The sequence below is a fragment of the Salmo salar genome, chromosome ssa05, assembly GCF_905237065.1.
Source record: "Salmo salar chromosome ssa05, Ssal_v3.1, whole genome shotgun sequence".
NCBI lineage: Eukaryota > Metazoa > Chordata > Actinopteri > Salmoniformes > Salmonidae > Salmo > Salmo salar.
In genome coordinates, this window is record NC_059446.1 from 43,771,229 (window position 1) to 43,787,869 (window position 16,641).

General features: G+C 44.6%; 1 protein-coding gene across 3 annotated transcripts in view; it reads right to left on the reverse strand.

Annotated features, from left to right (window-relative positions):
* The window catches only part of LOC106604958 (AF4/FMR2 family member 2), a 176,305-nt gene that overhangs the window by 36,195 nt on the left and 123,469 nt on the right, over positions 1–16,641 (reverse strand). For all 3 annotated transcript variants that reach the window (XM_014200135.2, XM_014200134.2, XM_014200133.2), the window contains one exon: positions 15,480–15,517. In XM_014200135.2, coding sequence (XP_014055610.2) covers positions 15,480–15,517 — 38 coding nt within the window. The remainder of the gene's footprint in view (positions 1–15,479; positions 15,518–16,641) is intronic.

Here is a 16,641-nt window from a genome sequence, read left to right on the forward strand (position 1 = left end):
TCTCTTCACTGGAACTAACGGGCCTAGCCCTAGCCCAAACTAAGGGGCCTAGCCAACCCGTGGAACTAAGGGACCTAGCCCAAACCATAAAAAACAGTCCTACACCATTATTCCTGATCCACCAAACTTTACAGTTGGTGCTATGTATTCAGGCATGTAGTGTTCTCCTGGCATCCGCCAAACCCGGACTGCCAGATGGTGAAGCGTGATTCATCCCTCCAGAGAACACCTTTCCACTGCTCCAGAGTCCAATGGCGGCGAGCTTTACACCACTCCAGCTGACACTTGGCATTGTGCATGATGATCTTAGGCTTGTGTGTGGGTGCTTGAAACTCCTGACGAACATTTCTTGTGCTGATGTTGCTTCCAGAGGCAGTTTGGAACTCGGTAGTGAGTGTTTCACCATTTTCCTCATGCAGCGCGACACCTCTCCTTCTCATAGAGTTGATAAGACTGTTGCTTGTGGCCTGTGGAATGTTGTCCCACTCCTCTTCAATGGCTGTGCGAAGTTGCTCGATATTGGCGGGACATGGAACACGCTGTTGTACACATCGATCCAGAGCATCCCAAACATGCTCAATGGGTGACTCATCTGTTAGTACGGAGGCCATGGAAGAACTGGTTCATTCTCAGCTTTCAGGAATTGTGTACAGATCCTTGAAACATGGGGCTGTGCATTATCATGCTGAAACATGAGGTGATGGCGATAGATGAATGGCATGACAATGGGCCCCAGGATCTCGTCACAGTATCTCTCTGCGTTCAAATTGCCAATGATAAAATGCAGTTGTGTTTGTTGTCCGTGGCTTATGCCTGCCAATACCATAACCCCACCGCCACCATGGGGCAGTCTGTTCACAACTCTGACATCAGCAAACCGCTTGCCCACACACGATGCCATACAGATAGATGGTCTACGGTTGTGAGGCCGGTTGGATATACTGACAAATTCTCTAAAACGAAGTTGAAGGCGGCTTATGTTAGAGAAATTAACATTACATTCTCTGGCAACATCTCTGGTGGACATTCCTGCAGTCAGCATGTCAACATCTGTGGCATTGTGTTGTGTGACAAAACTGAACATTAGAGTGTCTTTTATTGTCCCCAGCATAAGGTGCACCTGTGTAATGATCAGGCTGTTTAATCAGCTTCTTGATATGCCACAACTGTCAGGTGGATGTATTATCTTGGCAAGGGAGAAATGCTCTGTAACGTCTGTGTCCAACTCACACTCCCAAACACTTAGATCCCCGGAACGCAGCCCACTTTTCAGCTCACTCTCCAGATCCCAATCACCGGAATTCTAATCACCTGTTCACACACCTGCATGTCATCATCCCACACTATTTAGTTAAGTTCCTTGCACCCCGTCACTGTGAGGTATTGTTTGTTTTGAGACACACACTTTTTTGGAGTTGTTTTTTTCCATCCTTCTCTCCTCCTGTGTATGATAGTTTTTGCCTGCCTCACTCTCGATGCCTTTTTGCCTATTCCCTGCTTGTACTGTTGCCATTTTTGGACCTACCGTGTATGACCTTCTGCCTGCCCATGGACCCAGCTACCTGCCTCCTCCTATTGTCCCTTTCATTAAACACCTACTGCGCTCTGCGCATGAAACCAGCTCTCTGTCTCCCCCGTGTTCATTACATGCTCACTAAACAGGGACGTAAACAAATTTGCGCACAAAATTTGAGAGTAATACACTTTTGGTGCGTAAGGAACATTTCTGGGATCTTTTATTTCAGCTCATGAAACATGGGACCAACACTTGTACATGTTGCAATTATATTTTTGTTCAGTGTGGTTATGCTGTGGTCCTTGTGATGCGGAAGAAATGAAAGGAAAAGCATCTGCTTTAATTGATGGATAATCCTTGGCAAAAACAACAGTCTGTTCTTTGGGTTTGGAAGTGGACGTCACCACCTGTTCTTTTGGACCTCGCCAGTTCCATCTGATTGAGATGTAATTGGTATGATGCAATAATTTTATAGCAGCAAATGTATACTGGCTTATGCCACGTTAAACAAGCAAACCACCTAGAGAAAAGAAAAGAAATAAAATGTTTTGAAAATAATAGCTGTTTAACTTCTTTTCGTATTACTTTAAATCCTGTTTATAAAATGCTATAAATGTGGACAGAGCAATCTTTTGATGTTGAACTGCAGGTGGAGTACCCAAAGTCCTTCCCCTTTATCTCAGGAGGGATGTTCTCAGAGGTGGGCCAATGCTAACACACACACACAGTAGAAAAAGCGTTGGTGAACCTCTGAATAACAGTCTATCTCCAGCCCTAAGCCCAGCCACCCGGCGTGGTGGGATGGCTTCCTCTTCCTCCGTGTCTGGTGTCTTTCTCTCTCTCTCACACGCACACACAAGCAAGTAGCATGCACACACGCGTGCAAATATACACACACACTTGAAAAGCAGATGTTGTGTTTAAACCCTATGGAATGCATGGCCTATGGCTGCCTGCACATCATGGGGAGCATCCATTATAGGAAATCTGCTACTAATGTCATGTTCAACAAGAGAAGAGCCTCCTAGGGTCTTGTCATTGCCTACCCTTCAGTGGGCAGGAAAAACAGACTGTCAGCAGAGAGATCCCTTAGACAAACATATAAGGAGCTTATCCATCCACAACACCACAGTCTTCTCTATCTGAGAGTCTCCTAATTTTCAAGAGTAAAAGGTTATACCACCTTCAGTAAGATACCCTTATCAGATATTATACAGTAAACACTGCAGGGCCTTTGGATAAAAATTAGAAAAATATTCATTTCAGGGTGAAGTTGGCAGACAGATAGACAGATGAGGCTGGGAGCTAAAGCAACCTGCTGTGATGTAGCATGGCTATTAATGTGCTCCTGTAGATTAAAGTACAGCTATTAGGAACATGTCACCACAGCACCTTCCACCTACCACTCAGCCAATTACAATCAAATGCATCAGACAGCTGGGGGCTATTATGCTAACCACATAGAGTCATAATGGAACGGAAGGTGAAAGGAAGGGGTGAATCAGATTTCCATCAGCACAGCATCCAGGTATCTAGTTAGAGTAGTTACCTCAAGCAGTATACTAGTCTGGAAAACTTGACCCTAGGAAACAGTGACTAGGTTCTGAGGAACTACGTCGCTGCCTACGTCACTATATATCCTCTTGAATAAAATACAAAATATTAGCTAGCAAGATGGAGATCACAGAGGTTATTTTTAATGAGTGCATTTCGTAAGTGGCTAGTTTGCGTCAACTACCTTGACTAAAACCACTGCAAAGGTTTAGACTGCAAACTTTGGTTTTGAACAGCAATGTTCTGGCATGTCTGCCTCGTGATATGTTTGAAGAGTTCCCAGATAATTTTTTCTTCCTTATCGACGTAGGCAGTGAAGTAGTTCCTCTATGCCAAAAGAGTCCCTAATTGAAACCAGACCCTAGTCATTGTGTTGCCTAGGGTATAGACAAGCCCTATATCCTCTACTACAATTCTCAGTCCCAGCCCTAGCTCTAGCCGCGAGCCCTCAGTCCCAACCTCAGCCCTAGTCCCCAGCCCCCAGTCCCAGTCTCAGCCCTAGTTCTAGCCCCCAGCCCTAGCCTCAGTCCCAGCCTTAGTCCGAGACTCAGGCCTAGCTCTAGCCCCCAGCCCTAGCTCTAGCGCCCAGCCCTAGCCTCAGTCCTAGCCTTAGCCCTAGCCCTTGCCCTATGCTCACATGTCATTTATATTTTTTTTATCAGTGAATCACCAGAGGTAATTGGCTGTGCATAAGCACCTTGAGGTGCAAGAGCAGAGCGAACAGAGAGAGCAGAGCACGGGACATCTACATGATTTCATCATTATCCACAGCGCCCTCGGAAAATATTCAAACCCCTTGACTTTTTCCACATTTTGTTACGTTACAGCCTTATTCTAAAATTGATTAAATAAATAAAAATCCCTAGCATTCTACACACAATGCCACATAATGACAAAGTTTAAAAAAAAAAGTTTAGACATTTTTGCTAATTTATTACAAATAGAAAACACAAATACCTTATTTACATAAGTATTCAGACCCTTTGCTATGAGACTTGAAAATGAGCTGTGGAGAGAGCGGAGGAGCGGGGTGACATGAGAGAACTTGGGAAGGTTGAACACCAGACGGGCTGCGGCGTTCTGGATGAGTTGTAGGGGTTTAATGGCACAGGCAGGGAGCCCAGCCAACAGCGAGTTGCAGTAATCTAGACGGGAGATGACAAGTGCCTGGATTAGGACCTGCGCCGCTTCCTGTGTGAGGCAGGGTCGTACTCTGCGAATGTTGTAGAGCATGAACCTACAGGATCGGGTCACCGCCTTGATGTTAGTGGAGAACGACAGGGTGTTGTCCAGGATCACGCCAAGGTTCTTAGCACTCTGGGAGGAGGACACAAGGGAGTTGTCAACCGTGATGGCGAGATCATGGAACGGGCAGTCCTTCCCCGGGAGGAAGAGCAGCTCCGTCTTGCCGAGGTTCAGCTTGAGCTGGTGATCCGTCATCCACACTGATATGTCTGACAGACATGCAGAGATGCGATTCGCCGCCTGGTTATCAGAAGGGGGAAAGGAGAAGATTAATTGTGTGTCGTCTGCATAGCAATGATAGGAGAGACCATGTTGAGGATATGACAGAGCCAAGTGACTTGGTGTATAGCGAGAATAGGAGAGGGCCTAGAACAGAGCCCTGGGGGACACCAGTGGTGAGAGCGCATGGTGCGGAGACAGATTCTCGCCACGCCACCTGGTAGGAGCGACCTGTCAGGTAGGACGCAATCCAAGCGTGGGCCGCGCCGGAGATGCCCAACTCGGAGAGGGTGGAGAGGAGGATCTGATGGCTCACAGTATCAAAGGCAGCAGATAGGTCTAGAAGGATGAGAGCAGAGGAGAGAGAGTTAGCTTTAGCAGTGTGGAGAGCCTCCGTGACACAGAGAAGAGCAGTCTCAGTTGAATGCCCAGTCTTGAAACCTGACTGATTAGGATCAAGAAGGTCATTCTGAGAGAGATAGCTTGAGAGCTGGCCAAGGACGGCACGTTCAAGAGTTTTGGAGAGAAAAGAAAGAAGGGATACTGGTCTGTAGTTGTTGACATCGGAGGGATCGAGTGTAGGTTTTTTCAGAAGGGGTGCAACTCTCACTCTCTTGAAGACGGAAGGGACGTAGCCAGCGGTCAAGGATGAGTTGATGAGCGAGGTGAGGTAGGGGAGAAGGTCTCCGGAAATGGTCTGGAGAAGAGAGGAGGGGATAGGGTCAAGTGGGCAGGTTGTTGGGCGGCCGGCCGTCACAAGACGCGAGATTTCATCTGGAGAGAGAGGGGAGAAAGAGGTCAAAGCACAGGGTAGGGCAGTGTGAGCAGGACCAGCGGTGTCGTTTGACTTAGCAAACGAGGATCGGATATCGTCAACCTTCTTTTCAAAATGGTTGACGAAGTCATCCGCAGAGAGGGAGGAGGGGGGGAGGGGGAGGAGGATTCAGGAGGGAGGAGAAGGTAGCAAAGAGCTTCCTAGGGTTAGAGGCAGATGCTTGGAATTTAGAGTGGTAGAAAGTGGCTTTAGCAGCAGAGACAGAAGAGGAGAATGTAGAGAGGAGGGAGTGAAAGGATGCCAGGTCCGCAGGGGAGGCGAGTTTTCCTCCATTTCCGCTCGGCTGCCCGGAGCCCTGTTCTGTGAGCTCGTAGTGAGTCGTCGAGCCACGGAGCAGGAGGGGAGGACCGAGCCGGCCTGGAGGATAGGGGACAGAGAAAATCAAAGGATGCAGAAAGGGAGGAGAGGAGGGTTGAGGAGGCAGAATCAGGAGATAGGTTGGAGAAGGTTTGAGCAGAGGGAAGAGATGATAGGATGGAAGAGGAGAGAGTAGCGGGAGAGAGAGAGCGAAGGTTGGGACGGCGCAATACCATCCGAGTAGGGGCAGAGTGAGAAGTGTTGGATGAGAGCAAGAGGGAAAAGGATACAAGGTAGTGGTCGGAGATTTGGAGGGGAGTTGCAATGAGATTAGTGGAAGAACAGCATCTAGTAAAGATGAGGTCAAGCGTATTGCCTGCCTTGTGAGTAGGGGGGGGGAAGGTGAGAGGGTGAGGTCAAAAGAGGAGAGGAGTGGAAAGAAGGAGGCAGAGAGGAATGAGTCAAAGGTAGACGTGGGGAGGTTAAAGTCACCCAGAACTGTGAGAGGTGAGCCATCCTCAGGAAAGGAACTTATCAAGGCGTCAAGCTCATTGATGAACTCTCCAAGGGAACCTGGAGGGCGATAAATGATAAGAATGTTAAGCTTGAAAGGGCTGGTAACTGTGACAGCATGGAATTCAAATGAGGAGATAGACAGATGGGTCAGGGGAGAAAGAGAGAATGTCCACTTGGGAGAGATGAGGATTCCAGTGCCACCACCCCGCTGGCTCGATGCTCTAGGGGTATGCGAGAACACGTGGGCAGACGAAGAGAGAGCAGTAGGAGTAGCAGTGTTATCTGTGGTGATCCATGTTTCCGTCAGCGCCAGGAAGTCTAGGGACTGGAGGGTAGCATAGGCTGAGATGAACTCAGCCTTGTTGGCTGCAGACCGGCAGTTCCAGAGGCTGCCGGAGACCTGGAACTCCACGTGGGTCGTGCGCGCTGGGACCACCAGGTTAGAATGGCAGCGGCCACGCGGTGTGAAGCGTTTGTATGGCCTGTGCAGAGGGGAAAGAACAGGGATAGACAGACACATAGTTGACAAGCTACAGAAGTGTTGTTTCTTGTATTATTGTCTCTTGTGTCTTTAGAGAACTGTTTCACTTTGATATCCTTTTTCTTCTGTCCTGATTTTCTCTTTCTTTTCTTCTGTTAACTAGATGTTCTTTGTTGTTCTTCGTTAGCTAGCTAGCTTCTTCCAAAAGAGTCCCTAGCAACTGCTTAGCAACTGGTAAACAATTCAGCTAGCTAAGATAACTACAATTTTATGAAAAATAGTTATTTTTCAAAAGCCTATCTTCTTTGTTTGTTGCTTGTTTTTTCTCCTCTTCAGTCTTGCAGTTTTCTTTTGCTTTTTTCCGATGTACTTCACTCTAAAAACCATGTAAATTTCAATATTTGTAGGAGCTCATTTTTCAGCTGCTGCTGCTCAAATTGGAGTTCTGGAACAAAGATAAGAAAGATAAAGATACCACGACAGCCCTCAAAGAACTACACTGGACTTTATGCAAACTGGAAACCACATATCCCTAGGCCACATTTATTGTAGCTGGGGATTTTAACAAAGCAAATTTGAGGAAAACACTACCGAAGTTCTACCAACAAATTGACTGTAGTACTCGCACTGGAAAAACATTGGATCACTGCTAATCAACTTTTCGAAATGCCCACAAGGCCCTCCCCCGCTCTCCCTTCGGCAAGTCTGATCATTCAGTCTGACTCCATTTTGCTCCTCCCTTCATATAGGCAGAAACTCAAATAGGAAGTACCCGTGCTAAGATCTATTCAACACTGGACTGACCAATCAGAATCCATGCTTCAAGATTGCTTTGATCACACGGACTGGGATATGTTCCGGGTAGCCTCTGAGAATAACATTGACAAATAAACAGATAAGGTGACTGAGTTCATCAGCAAGTGTATAGGAGATGTTGTACCCACTGTGACTATTAAAACCTACTCATACCAGAAACTGTGGATAGATAACAGCATTCGCGCAAAACTGAAAGTGCGAATCACCGCATTTAACCATGGCAAGGTGACTGGGAATTTAGCCGAATACAAACATGTACTTATTCCCTCCATAAGGCAATCAAACAGGCAAAACATCAGTAAAGAGACAAAGTGGAGTCGCAATTCAACAGCTCAGACACGAGACGTACGTGGCAGGGTCTACAGACAATCATGGACTACAAAGTGAAAACCAGTCATGTTGCGGACACTGTCGTCTTGCTTCCGGACAAGCTAAACACCTTCTCGCCCGCTTTGAGAATAACACAGTGCCACCGACGCAGCCCGCTACCAATGACTGTGGGCTCTCCTTCTCCATGGCCGACATGAGTAAGACATTTTAGCGTGTTAATCATGAAGTGCTTTGAGAGGCTAGTTAAGGATCATATCACCTCTACTTTACCTGATACCATAGACCCACTTCAATTTGCTGACCGCCCCAATAGATCCACAGACGATGCAATCGCCATTGCACTGCACATTGCCCTATCCCATCTGGACAAAAGGAATACCTATGTAAGAATGCTGTTCATTGACGATAGCTCAGCATTGAACACCATAGTACCCTCTAAGCTCATCATTAAGATTGGGGCCCTGGGTCTGAACCCCACCCTGTGCAACTGGGTCCTGGACTTCCTGATGGGCCGCCCCCCAGGTGGTGAAGGTAGGAAACAACATCTCCACTTCGCTGATCCACAAAAACAGGGGGCCCCTCCTGTACTCCCTGTTCACCCATGACTGCATGGCCACGCACGCCTCCAACTCAATCATCAAGTTTGCAGATGACACAACAGTAGTAGGCCTGATTACCAACAATACAGCCTACATAGAGGAGCTGAGGGCCCTGGGAGAGTGGTGCCAGGAAAATAACCTCACACTCAACGTCAACAAAACAAAGGAGCTGATTGTGGACTTCAGGAAACAGCAGAGGGAGCACGCCCCCATCCATATTGATGGGACCACAGTGGAGAAGGTGGAAAGCTTCAAGTTCCTCGACGTACACATCACTCACGATCTGAAATGGTTAGACAGTGTGGTGAAGAAGGCACAACAGTACCTCTTCAGTAGCCGATATCACACAGGAAGGACAAAAAGATCCTCAAGGACATCAACCACCCGGGCTATGGTCTGTTCACCCTGTTATCATCCAGAAGGCGAGGTCAGTGCAGGTGCATCAAAGCTGGGACCGAGAGACTGAAAAACAGATTCTATCTCAAGGCCATCAGACTGTTAAATAGCCATCACTAGCCGGCATCCACCCGGTTACGCAACCCTGCACCTTAGAGGCTGCTGCCCTATATATATATATATATAGACTTGGAATCACTGGCCACTTTAATAATGTTTAAATAATGTTTACAACCTGCTTAACTCATCACATATGCATATACTGAATTATATTCTACTCTATTTTTGTCAAAGCCACTCTGACATTGCTCAATCTTATATTTATATATTTCTTAATTCAATTATTTTACTTTAAGATGTGTGTGTATTGTTGTGAATTGCTAGATACTACTGCACTGTTGGAGCTAAGAACACAAGCATTTCGCTACCCAAGAAGACTTGATGCTCTAATTACTGCAAAAGGTGCATCAACAAAGTACTGAGTAAAGGGTGCAAATTTAATATTTCAGTTTTATATTTTCAATAAATTTGCCAAAATGTTTAAAACCTGTTTTTGCTTTGACATTATGGGGTATTGTATGTAGATTGATGAGGGAAAAAAACTAAATGTAATTAATTTTAGAATAAGGCTGTAACGTAACAAAATGTGGAAAAATTCAAGGGGTCTGAATACTTTCTGAAGGCACCTTATCTCAGCCCTAGACATTTATTCAATCAAAACCAATGTGTAAAAAATAATAATGCCACTGTAAAACGAAAACGCACTTTTTATTCAGATGAGTTTTCTTGGCTCCACCCAGTGAACGTTGTCATTAAAAACATTATTGAAACATGCATTTTCATTGCTCGATTATTCACACAGAGCAGGTTTCCTGAAATGTTTTATTCTGTCTCCTTGCCATTCATCTTAGAGTTAAATCTAAGGGGCAGCAGGTAGCCTAGTGGTTAGAGTGCTAGATCGAATCCCTGAGCTGACAAGGTAAAAATATGTCGTTCTGCCCCTGAACAAGGCAGTGTTCCTAGGCTGTCGTTGTAAATAAGAATTTCTTAACTGACTTGCCTAGTTAAATGTAAAAAAAATCTCAGCTTTTGTTTTACTTCCAATGGATGTCAAAATGTTTGTCTACTACATTTTCTTTGTACTACAAAAAAGCCACAAAAATGGCCATTTCTGGAGCCTTTTGATACGAAAAGGGTATTTGGTAATTTTATCAGTAACACAATGAACATTGTTAGGGATGACCGACTTCGATAATGACACAATACTGATATGATACATAGAGTCATATTGTGAGGTGGAGAAAGATGAGTAATGATAGCAGAGAAAACAGGGCCTTGCAGATAGATAGGAAAAAAAGCATATTTTTCTCTCACTGCTTTTCTGTGCTCCCTGCCTGAGGAGGCGGTGATGGATTTGCTGCTTGACTGGTCATACAGATTGGTGCCGGCGATGGCTGGGGCCCTGCCGCCCAGCTAGACTCAATACACACATTTTCTCACCTTCAGAACATTTACTTTCATGACCTCCGATTTGGGGCGAGGCAACTTCCAAAGATTCTAATAGGATCCATAAATAAACTGTCCCATCTCTAAGACGAATCCAAACATGACACAGAATGAAATTAACCAATCCATGAGATGTAATATGGACACTGCCACCTCAATTGTTTACTGTGTTGTCGATATTATGGTTGCCGCCGACAGCCAAATGGCTATTATCTAGGGTCATACAGATTTAGCTGCGGTTTGAGGCTATGACAGATTCATGGTATTTATACAAAAAATATATATAAACGCAACATGTAAACTGTTGGTCCCATGTTTCATGAGCTGAAAAAAAAGAGCCCAGAATGTTCTATATGCACAAAAAGCTTATTTCTCTCAATTGTTTTGCACAATTTGTTTACATCCCTGTTAATGAGCAATACTCCTTTGCCAATATAATCCATCCACTTGACAGGTGTGGCATATCAAGAAGCTGATTAAACAGCATGATCTTTGTACAGTTTTGTCATACAACACAATGCCATAGATGTCTCCAGTTTTGAGGGAGTGTGCTATTGGCATGCTGACTGCAGGAATGACCCCCAGAGCTGTTGCCAGAGAATTAAACGTTCATTTCTCTACCATAAGCCGCCTCCAACGTTTTTTTTTAATAGAATTTGGCAGTACGTCCAACCGGCTTCACAACCGCAGACCACGTGTAACCATGCCAGCCCAGGACCTCCTCCACATCCGGCTTCTTCACCTGCGGGATTGTCTGAGACCAGCCACCCGGACAGCTGATGAAACTGAGGAGTATTTCTGTCTGTAATAAAGCCCTTTTGTGGGGAAAAACGAATTCTGTTTGGCTGGCCCTGGCTCCCCAGTGGGTGGGCCTGGCTTCCAAGTGGGTGGACCGAAGCCCTCCCAGGCCAACCCATGGCTGCGCCCCTGCTCAGTCATGTGAAATCGATTAATTAGGGTCTAATGAATTTATTTCAATTTGCTGATTTCCGTATATATGAACTGTAACTCAGTAAAATCGTTGAAATTGTTGCATGTGGCATTTATATTTTTGTTCATTATAGATGCTATCTGACACAGTCACAGAGAACAAACTGGATGTGTTGCTGACCTTCATGTCACACAAGATACGCTAATAACACAAAGCCCAGAACGTCCAGCATTAGAGGAACTGTTAAGAACGCTAAAGTATTGCAAGTGAAGTCAAGTAGAATCTGAACAACAGAAGAAATAAACACAAATAAACCTTGTGTCCTTAAGCAAAACAGGCCTCTAAATCAAACCGACAACTATTGAGTGTTGTGGGTATTTTTAAAATTCATTTTCTGGTGCCCACATTCATCAGAGGCTTGCTAGCACTAGTTGTGAATGTCTCTCATTGGTTACAGCACAGTGGGATCACAGTCAACATGGATATCTGGATGGAACCAGCCCTGATCCTATACTGGAATATCCTATTCCCAATCAGGGGAGGTGACTGGCTGATAGATTCCAAAGGCTATTACTTGTGTATATAAATAGTTTAAACCTAGAACTACAGGTCTGAAGCAAAGCACCTGAATACATCTATGTCCCCCCTTTCATTAGCTCTAGTTAGTAACAAAATAATTACAAACCACAGCCCTAATCCAAGTTCTAGTTATATATCGACTTGAGATAAATTAGGTGTACAGAACTATACTTGCACTATTAAAGGCGGTTCCACTCCCTAGTGTATTTACACTGTAAACAGGGTAGGGTTATGCATCACGCTGCAGGTTTGAATCGCTGCTAATTCTTCCTCACCAGATGTCAATAGCACTTCCAAAGCGAATCACGTTTACAGAGTACCGTCACATACGTCTAAATAAGGAAGAAGCAGCTTTTAACAATGCATGGTGATATGTCACATATGATGATGTAAATTTGCTGTGCTGGCTGCTTTCAATGACCCCCCAGGGCTCTGTACTATCCGGAGCCTGTGTCTAGTGTTTCCTGTCTCCTACACTCTGTACTACTGAGAGTAGTGACCTGACATCAGGGCCTGTATTCACTAAGTATCTCAGAGTAGGAATGTTGAGCTAGAATCAGGTCCCACCTGTCCATATAATCTTATTAATTGTGATCTAAATGTCAAAACTGATCCTATATCAACATTCCTACTCTGAGACATTTATTAATATGGGCCCAGGGGTCCCCAGGGATCACCACACCCATGTGTGGCCACGGCCATGCCAGCTGGTCCACCCTGAGAGTTGGCACAGCCACTATGGGTGACGGGCGGAAAGGAGCCCTCAGCCCAGGACTCATCTGTGGGCGAGATTTTAATGGGCACATTCCTCGGCTGGGGCACTGCCCCCCTGTGCCCCCTGGCAACGGGGCAAGGAAGCGTATGGCAGTGGAGCACAATGGAAGTCTTGTCAGATAGCACAGCAACAACAACAACAATAGTAGAAATAGTTTTCCCTAAAGCAGCATCTGCCAAAAGACTTTCCCCAAATATAGTCACAGTCATTCAGTGTGTTCAGAGTGAGAGATAAATATTTGAACTGCATGGCTATTAAAGTATGTATCTATTAAAAACACTCCACTTTGATGTCACACATTGAAAAGTCAAGATCTTTACATCTGTGCCAATATGGAGAAGAGAGGCTATGTTCACACACACACACTGAATCAAAGACGAGAGGGAGAACAGAGTATGAGTAAAGTTAGCATATTTTCCTCGCAGCATGTGACCTCTGCGTCAGAGCTGCACCAGAAATCAATGTTCATTAGCTAGTCACAAATCTCTAACCACCACCACCACTATAACCCCACTATCAATATATGTTGGCTGCGGAAAATATTGCCATGCTCACCTCTTTAAATAGCTTATACTTGTTCCCCTTGATGGGGGCCTGGATACTCTCATGAATGTTACTGTAGAATTTGAACTATGTTTTATGTATTTTTTTTATATACTTGTTATTGACCACAGCCCATTGGGTTCAGTTGAAGTTTAAGACTTGTTTAGTGGCTTTTCTTGGGGTTGCATGGAGGGAGGTAGTGTTGGGGTTTCAATACAGACCCGGTTAAGGGAAGGAGGCTGAGGTTTAGATTCCAACCTGGTTTAGGGTAAGGGGTAGGGTTTGGGTTAGGTAGTGGTCAATATGGTGGAGAGAGGAGTGTCTTGGTAGTGTATTGCTTATTCTATTGTTTTCTTCAGTGATGGGTTGTCTTTTGCTTAGTGAATGTATTTCTGTCCCAACAGGTCCAGGTGCTCGTTCATTGCTTTCAGACCAGAGATTTCGTGAAAGTAGGTGACATGGATGTATTTAGGGAGGCGGTAGGCTGCTCTTATTGCTGTGTTCTGGATTATTTGTAGCTTGTGTTTCTGTTGTGTTGATGTGGTTTTCCAGGCGAGGGAAGAGTACTCGAAGACAGGCCTGTTGTAGCTTTGGTACACTTTCAATACAGTTATTGGCGCTGCTTTGGTACTCTTCCCCCACAGGGCTTTCAGGGCATTCAGGTGGTTGATTATTCCCCCCCCCCGCTGTTTCAATGGTTGCAATGCGAATTGTCCACTTCATGTCATGCTGGAAAGCGACCACCAGGAATGTAGCTGTCTTCTCAATCTTCAGATGTTGTCCATACGGTGTCAGTGTGAGTGGCAGTTCAGATTGTTTAACTGTTTATTTTACTAAAGAGGGCATATTGTGTTGTTGTTGGGTCTAGTTAGATATGCCAGGTTTTGGGCCATTTTTCAATTTTGTTTATACAGGTCTGGAGCTTCTTAGCTGCTTTTTGTGAGTGCATGGATGATGTCCAATAGCATAGGTCATCAACTGAATTGGGACACATTTCCAACTGTAGGGAAGGGTAATAAATATCAGAGATGTAGATTAAAAACAGGAGTGGACAGGACGGCAGCTTGTGGGATCCCGGGCCTCAGGTCTGAAGGGGGTGGAGAATAATGAAACAAACTTTATGTTTATTTTCCCGCTGTGTAAGGAAGCTCCGGATGATTGTATTGTTTTAACAAAAGGCCTTCTCTATGTCAAAAAGCACGGCAAGGAACATTTTACGAAAAAATTGTTATCTTAAAATGCTTTCTGAGAGTCATAACATTTTCTCAGTGGTTAATCTCCCTTTTCTAAAACCAATTTGATCAATGATTTGCTGTACCCTGAGAGCTGTTATAAGGTAGTAGGGGGCTGTACAGTGATTGGGGATTTTATGAACATGATGTAGTGGGGGTTTATAAGTGGTCATGGGGGGCTATTACATGGTACTAAGGGACTGTGTGCGGTAGGGGGAGCTGTGTGTGGTACTTGGGGATTGTGTGTTGTACTAGTAGGGGCCTGTGTGAGCTGGCTTGTGTGAGAGGGATGAGTGTGTATGAGTACACTGTGTGGTGTTCCAGGGAGGGGCATGGCCGGGGGAGTGCTCGCAGCATCTCCAGTCCCAGAGTCCCTTTTTGAGAAAGAGCTGCAGGCCATGTTTCACTCTGCCTTTCTTAATGAGCCCATTCACACAGCAGCCATAATACTCCCATGATTAGAGATGATAGAACACCCATACATCTACTGTGAAATGCATATTAATGCACTCATACTGGCACGCCCAGGAAAGGTGTCTACTCTACCTGCTCCGCTCTGCTCCACACAGGGGAGAAAAACTGCTTCAGGCCTGCGGTCATATAATATCTAAACCTCTAAAATAAAATGCTGGCAGTATTTCAATTTAGTACATCGTCTGTGCTCCTTTTTTTATACAATTATTATTTATGAACAACAGCCACATATCCTTAGATCACATTCCATAGTTGTGTGTGTATACAGCAGGCAATTATACATTTCTATACTTAGCCCATGCCTGTTTCTCTCTCTCTCTGTTAAATTCTACAGTGTAGTAATTTCATTATGCTGAAAATACACATTTTCACGCACTCTAAATCATGTATTTTCACAATTACAACACACCAGAGAAAGATACATGTAATTAAACTATACGGAGCAATGATCTGAGACAATCACAGCTTGTTTGCAATGACAGAAGTGTGATATAAACAGTTACTGATTACAGATATGTGTGCAGAACTGATCACTTGCAACAGCTTATGCAAAGAACAGGATGTCATCCAATACAATATGCCTCACAGAGACGACTCAACACAAAGCCACCAGTTCAACAAGATCTGGCACTTACCTGAGAGGTGTACTTCTGGGCTTGGGCTTCTCTGCTGCCTGTGAACACAATAACACAACAGAGACATAGTCCTGTTAGTTTCTGTACAGTGCAGAACATGCAGTATGTGATGTACATGATACCCATCTCTCTATACCACTAAGACATCAGCACAAATAGCCATGAACTGGGGGAAGGATAAAAGGAGGGATGAATCACGGCCCTGGATGAAAGGATGCAGCTTCATGATGAATACAGATAGGCACTCAAACACGCACTTTCCTCTTCGTTTGTTTTGTCTGTTTATACCCCTTCCCTTTGAATGGAGGAATGTGAATGATTAAAAGAAGCAGTGAGGCGTCCACTGCTCGATCAATGCTGTCTGGAGGCAAAAACAACTGTGTGATTTAATAGGACTGGGGAGTTTTAGAGAACTACTTAGGCCTGTTACAGTGACCATATTACCGCCACACCGGCAGTCACGAGTCATGACCGCAGTCAAATTCCATGTGACCTTTTAGTCACGGTAACTGGTCTTCTCCAAGCTCGGATGCTGCTGATGGTCATTAGTAGCCTACAAAACTTGCTAACTGCCTGGTACTCAGCACTGTATTGTCCCTCTAATCACTCTGACATAAATGCAAATGTAGTCGAAAATCAAACCAAACACTTCATGAGAGCTCATGAGCTCATGTTGCGCAACATTTCTATAGGAATTGTGTGATTGTGTGAGAAAACAGAGGTTTGAATGCTTCTATTAAAAAGAGGATCCCATCAGCTTTCTACATGCTAGTCCTACGATATTTATTTCTCAACTTTCCTAATATTAAGCACATTGCTTCACTTTACAATAGCAGTGTAGCCAACCTGGCTGGCATGAAAATGAACCATAGGAAATGCGCCCTCTATTTGCTATTTAAGTATTATTTTCCCCCTGCCCCTGTTCTGAGACAGGTGCATGATAATGGTCCATTCTCATTCAAAACTAATATCACATATACAGTACCAGTCAAAAGTTTGGACACACCTACTCATTCAAGGGTTTTTCTTTATTTTTACTATTCTACATTGTAGAATAATGGTGAAGTCAGCAAAACTATGAAATAACACAAATGGGATCATATTTGTTAAAAAAAATCTAAAAATATTTTAGATTTGAGATTCTTCAAAGTAGCCACCCTTT